Source organism: Periophthalmus magnuspinnatus, chromosome 8 (assembly GCF_009829125.3).
Source record: "Periophthalmus magnuspinnatus isolate fPerMag1 chromosome 8, fPerMag1.2.pri, whole genome shotgun sequence".
NCBI classification, from domain to species: Eukaryota; Metazoa; Chordata; class Actinopteri; order Gobiiformes; family Gobiidae; genus Periophthalmus; species Periophthalmus magnuspinnatus.
Genome location: NC_047133.1, coordinates 1067487 through 1073750, shown reverse-complemented (window position 1 = coordinate 1073750; position 6264 = coordinate 1067487). Strand labels below are relative to the sequence as shown.

Sequence of the window (6264 nt, the reverse complement as noted above, 5' to 3'; positions counted from 1 at the left end):
TCTAATCTCACCATCACACAGTCCTGTGGCGCCACCGTGTGGACAATGTGCTCAAGTACAGCCCCAGGTCCAAGAGCTGGTTCATCACAGATTATACAATAAAAGTCTTTACTGTAGGAGAAACATGAGGCTGCAGGACGCACTGGGTCTGAGGTTTGGAGCTGAAACTGGATCAGAATCTGTCACGTGGTTCAGAGCTGCGCACACTCTCCATCTGAGAGACTGGACTCTATCATCCACAGACCTGAGCATCTACAGACGACACACATTTACACACACATTTACACACATTTACACACACATTTACACACATTTACACACACATTTACACACACATTGACACACATTTACGCTCCTACAGGAAAACCTTTGTGCGACACAGTCTGATCTCAGGAGTCTGCAGAGATGTGCACAGAACAAACTGCTGCGTCACTCACAGGTATGAGCTGGAGCCAGAGACCAGAGTAAATGAGGACGTACAGTCTGTGCTCGAGTAGGACAGGCACTGACTCAAGTATGTACAGCTGCAGTAGTATGTGTAACTGCAGTAGTATGTGTAACTGCAGTAGTATGTGTGTAGTATTTCATCAGTTTAATCTCGACTGAATACTTAATTTACTGTAAGAAAGACAGTTTTAAATGTGACACTGGAGATCACCCTCAGTCTGTTGTAGTGTTTCCTGTACGTCTCTGTATCATGTTACATTTGTAGTATTATTACTTCACCATGAGTCGTACACTAAACTGTGCTGTAGTTGTGGCCTTTTTATCTTTTATGCAGTTCATTATTACATCTATTGGTGTAACTGATGGTAGATAAGCTTGAAAATATTTAAACTAGTCAAAAATACATTGAAACAGAACCTAGACCAAGCAGCAAAATAATTCTAAACTTAACCTCCTGAGACTCGAGCTTTAATCAAATAAAATAATTAAAAAATAAGTAAATAAAATAAAAATAAAATAAAAAATAATAATAAAAACAAATAAAAATAACATAATTAAATAAAAAATAAAATAAAAATAAACAAAAAAAATAAATATTCTAAACTATTAGAAATATTCAAAATTGAACATTCTCTTGTTGCTGTTCTTCTAAAAATTTGCACTGTGGCCTAAACAATCCAAAATGTGTTGTCCACAGATGAGGACACCAGGTCTCAGGAGGTTAATGTGATCAAATTTTGTAGAATGAGACGTCCACCCCCCACTGAGCTGTTCAAGTCGTGTTTGTTGGACTCACATCCAGCCTCCGTGTGTTTATTAGTGAAGTTATGTTTGAATCTGGAAGAAAATAGTCCCCGGAGAAGTGTCAAGAGTTAAAGACAAAAGTGTTGCACAGACTCGTATTATCTGCCCCCAGGATCTGTCTTTGTACAAATAACCAAGGACAATGGAGAGTAATAATGTCACTTACAACGTATATTATGCTATTGTTTGCATAAATGCACTGTCTGGACAAAAAAAAACAAAAAAACTTGCCACCTGGATTTAACTAACAAATAAGTACGAGCCTCCTGTTGGATAATTACTGCAGGGACGATTATCTTTCATCTGCAACAAGTTATTTAACCCCAACTGGAGCAACGAGCTGCTTCTCGATTCTTAAACATGTGGAAAGACACGTCCCGGGGTCGAGGAAAAGATGTGAGTTTGTTTGAGAAAAGTCAAATTGTCGGCGTCAAGCAGAGAAAACGTCTGAGGAGACTGAAGAAATGACTCAAATTGTGTTAAGAACTGTCCAACTCATCGTTCTCGAGGAAGAAATGTGTCCAGAAAAACATCCTGAATGATCGTGATCGACGACATTTAAACGTTTGGTGAAATCAAATCGAAGAAAAACAACAGTAGAACTCAGGGCTGTGTTTAAGAGTGAAAGTCAGAGCATTTTTAAACCAAATATTACAGTTTGTGACCTTTTTTTGTCCAGGCAGTGTTTTCCTGTTTGCTTTTTGTTTGTTTAGTTTAACTGTACTTGAACTTAACTCTAATTCTTTTTCTCCAGAAGGCCCCACGTCCGCGCTCGACCCCGACCACGACCGGAGAATCGTTCTGGTCGGGAGGACGGGCAGCGGGAAAAGCTCTGCGGCCAACACCATCCTGGGCCGAAGTGCATTCTGGGTGGAACTTTCTCCCTGTTCTGTCACCTCCAAGTGCAGAAAACAGAGCGGGCAGATAGACACATGGAGCGTGTCTGTGGTGGACACTCCCGGGTTCTTCCACACCAGAATGACCCTTCAGGAAGTTCTAGAGGAAACGGGACAATGCGTTAAACTGTATTCACCTGGACCACACGTTTTTATACTGACAATCCAGATCTGCAAGTTCACCCAAGAAGAAAGAGACTGTTTGGACTGGCTCAAGGCGACGTTTGGCTCTGGGGTTTTGAAATACACTTTAGTTTTGTTTACTCGTGGAGATCTGCTGCAGGGAAAACGTGTAGAAGACTACGTAGCGGAGAGTGAAGAACTGTCAGAGTTTGTCAGTGAGTGTCATGGAGGATTTCACGTCTTTAATAATAACGACACGGAAAGTTCAGAGCAGGTGACGGAGCTCCTGAACAAAATAAACAAGATGGTGTCTGCAAACGAAGGTGGATATTACACCAGAGAAATGTTCGACGAAGCCGAGAGGGCGATGAAGGAGGTGCAGGAGAGAATGATGAGTGAAAACGTCTCTGTATCGTCTCCTCAGAAAGCAACAAATGAGGTGAAACTGCGAGGAGCGGGAGCTGAAAAGAGGCTGGAAGAAGAAGAAGAAGAAAGAAAAAGAGCAGAGAGGCTGTTCTGGTGCGAACTGGTGACGGCGATGGGCAAAGGCGCGGCGGAAGGAGCGGGGATTGTGGGTAAAAACAAAGGGAAAGGAAAAGCAATGAAGAAAGTGGCCGCTCTGGCGACGTCTCCGCTTTCAATAACTTCAGCGGCCAAAGCGGTGGGAGGAGCCGTGCGAGAAGGAACTAAAGTCTTCTACAAGCACCGCAAAACATTCCTGCACTGAGAACACGACACACGACACTGTGACACGTGTATTTGTTTTTGTGGGCGGGGTGGAAAAAGTCAACATCCTGGTCAAAGAACATACAATAAGGCAATTAAGTAAGAAAAAAAGTCTTTATATTATTAAAAAGGTTTACAAATAGTGTGCAATTCTGCTTAAAATTGGCTTCTTCCACAAAATGACCTAGAATTGGCAAACTTTTGGGTTTCGCTTCGTGACAAAAAGCCCTTAAAAAACACACAAAATGCACCGGTGTAAACAGACAAAGACTCGACAAACTTGAAAAACTGAATTGTGAACAAATCAATGAAGTGTTTCCCTGGAAGGACAAGACAAAAATACAAAAAAACTCAGTAAAACCCAAGAAAGACAATACCACAAATAAACAAACAGAGCACATTTAGTATTTGACATTGCCACGTTCCCTGTGGTGTGATTATTTTACTGACTCTCTGACATTTTGTGCCATTTAATCAGTTGGATCGTAAGTCCCTTTTTTGCTAAGAGTATTTACAGTTTCATACTGTTTGTATCAGGCACACGGTGGTTCTGCAGCCTCAGGACTTCGCTCTTACACAGGCATCGGCAGCGACATTTTCCCTTTTCCACGAAGCACTGCACAGAGAGAAACACAAAGTTATTACTGAAATCACTGTAAAAACACAGGGCACATTTACATATTTAGTATCAAAAACATCAGATTACATGATTCTGTCAATTAATCAATGGATTTTTAGTGTAACTCTTCTCAAACTTTAACATTTTCTCACATTATTTTGCGTTTTTATCTCGTCAAAACCTGCACAGATGTGAAAAATCAGTAAGAAAACAGTTTACTCAACATTTAAATCAGATAATCATCATATTTTTGGCACGCACATAAAAATAACCATTGATAGAAACAAGAACTATTTCAGTATAACGTGCAAATGTATTTATCGCATTATAGAAAATAAAAACACCGATATTCTACTGTCACACTCCCACATCCTCCCAAATCAAGTCCCAGTGTTTCCTTTTTCCAGTTTTCCTGCCCATTATTTATATAAAAAAGCTCATTTCACAAACTTAAACTTAATCATTTCTACGAGTGACTAGACCACGTGTCAAACTCAAGGCCCACGAGCCAAATGTGGCCCGCCATGTCATTTTATGTGGCCCACAACAAGCTCAATTAAAAGGTCTGACTGTGTTAAATGTCACTTTAGCAGGAGATACGCAGTTATACAGCCACAGTTTTACATTGTGAAATATTTGTAAACTGAATGAGTAATAAAGACGTAAAGTTTATGATCAAGTTAAAAAAGCGACCGTTTTCCTGATGTGGCCCTCGGTGAAAATGTGTTTGACGGCCCTGGACTAGACTAGAATTAGTGGTTTTACAATAAAAACTTGCATTTTCTCAATATTAATCTTAGATACCCAACGTTTGTGTGAAGTATTATCGACATAGAGAAAGAATATGTACAACAAATGTAAAATAAAATGTTAAAAATCCTGTATTATTAAGCCTGTGTGTTCTACTTGGAGCAAATACAACAGTGTCATTTAAGAGTTACACACCTTTTGTGACATACAGATAGAAGAAATCACAGTAGAAGATGGTCTGCACAACTCCGGCCACCACGGCGATCTGGTCAAAGAAGCCCTCCGTGTGGTACCTCCAGACCCAGTTGGCGATGTAAAGAGCTCGGTACAGGCCCAGGAAGAACAGGTAGTGTGTGGTGATGGACTCCGCCTCTCCGGTCTTGGTCATCATGAAGAGCTGAGGCATGATGGCCACAGCCTCCAGAAAGATGGAGAAAGTCCACAGAATCTGAGAGAAACAAAGTCACACTGGATTTATCCCAAGAAGAAATGTAAAAGCAGCTGGTCGTGCGGATAAAGAACTTACCTCGATCGGAGTGAAGGCGTAGTTCTCCAGAAAAGACAGTCCGATAACAGGCACCAAGAGAAACTCCACGCGAAACGAATCATTCTCCGAGTCAAACGTGTTCTTGAAGCGGACGTAGATCATGTAGACCGTGGCGTAGGACAGAGCCAGGAACACCACCTGAGCACAGACGGAGGGAGGAGGACTTCAGTTTGAGTTTGCATTAGGTTAGAACATACACTGTGAGTCTGTGAGGGCAGTGGATGTGTTTATATTAGTCCTGAAATGAACTGCATCTACAATGAGACTCCACCCTCTTCACTCCACCGCCCCTCAGTGTGACATGAGCCCTGTGTGGACCGACCTTCATCACTGTGTTGTACGCAGAGATGTACAGAGTGAATAAGTCCAAATATCTGGTGGTGAAGACCAGGGCAAACAGCACTTGAGACTTCCCAGAGATGCCTACACAAAGAACCAGAAATATGTGATTCACAATCTAAAACACATCAGTGAAAAGAGACTGAGTGAACTTCTCCACATTTAAACCAGGCACAAAAAGTCTGACCATAAATGTGAGTCCTGGAGTTGAGCTTTGACCCACCTGAGCATGACTTGGACTTCCAAATCTTCAGCAAAAGAATAATAATGGCCACAAGATGTGACACGTCACCCGCAAGACGAAAAATGTTCATAGCTGTTCTTTTTTCCAACTGCACAAAGTTTTGCACGGCCCCAAAAAGTCCAAAAAAAAGTCCAAAAGTCCAGTTGTCCCCCACAGAGGCGCACGCGTCACAGCGCACAGTCCCGTGTCCACAGAGACCTTCAGCCTGCAGCAGCTTTGTCTGGAAACACAAACGTGATGAAACACTGAAGCATCTACAGGTTCTGCTCTGCCAACTCAGCTGTGCGCTCCCTGCTCCGGGGGGAAACTCGTTTCAGAGGAGATGACGTGGCTGACGCGTCAAAGCAGCGTCTCCACAGAGGAAACACTTTTACGCATCCGCTTTGTGCTTTTTCCCAAAATAAACACGCGACAATCTGTCATTTTATTCTGTTAAATGACTACACATAAGCTATACTGGAGGTTTAGCAGTTAAAAAGCTCTATAACTCTGTCCAAAAATGTTTAAGACAGGATTATACACGTCTTTACAAGTTGGGAAAAAAAAGTGGCAGATTATGAACAGCAGAGGGCGCCACAGCTGCCTCTACCTGCTCTGGCCTTTTACATGACTCTCACAGTTTATTATCAGGCTTTATGGTACATTTTTTTTGGATATTAACACAGTTTATATGTGTCAGATTATGGTCCAACACCTCAGTTTTTATGAGGACAGACTGAAACCCAAACTTTATACAGCTGCAGTCTGGTTAAATAGGAGATAACTGTGT

The 6264-nt window shown here is 41.7% G+C and overlaps 2 protein-coding genes across 3 annotated transcripts; one reads left to right on the top strand and one right to left on the bottom strand.

Annotated features, from left to right (window-relative positions):
• The first annotated feature begins 74 nt into the window (after positions 1–74).
• On the top strand, positions 75–4503 carry LOC117374625 (GTPase IMAP family member 7-like). Of its 2 annotated transcripts, none has more exons than XM_055223494.1 (2): positions 75–439; positions 2006–4503. In XM_055223494.1, exons 1-2 carry the CDS (start codon positions 406–408, stop codon positions 2995–2997), a joined length of 1026 nt encoding a protein of 341 aa, XP_055079469.1. In that variant the 5' UTR covers positions 75–405; the 3' UTR covers positions 2998–4503. The 2 variants fall into 2 exon arrangements, with proteins under 2 accessions (XP_055079469.1, XP_055079468.1); XM_055223493.1 differs by having other exon boundaries at positions 75–514.
• Positions 3097–5788, bottom strand: LOC117375269 (ER lumen protein-retaining receptor 3). Its single transcript, XM_033971561.2, has 5 exons — positions 5475–5788; positions 5235–5335; positions 4892–5050; positions 4561–4813; positions 3097–3612 (listed from the first exon to the last, which is right to left on the bottom strand). Exons 1-5 carry the CDS (start codon positions 5563–5565, stop codon positions 3569–3571), a joined length of 648 nt encoding a protein of 215 aa, XP_033827452.1. The 5' UTR covers positions 5566–5788; the 3' UTR covers positions 3097–3568.
• Between the last annotated feature and the right edge of the window lie 476 nt (positions 5789–6264).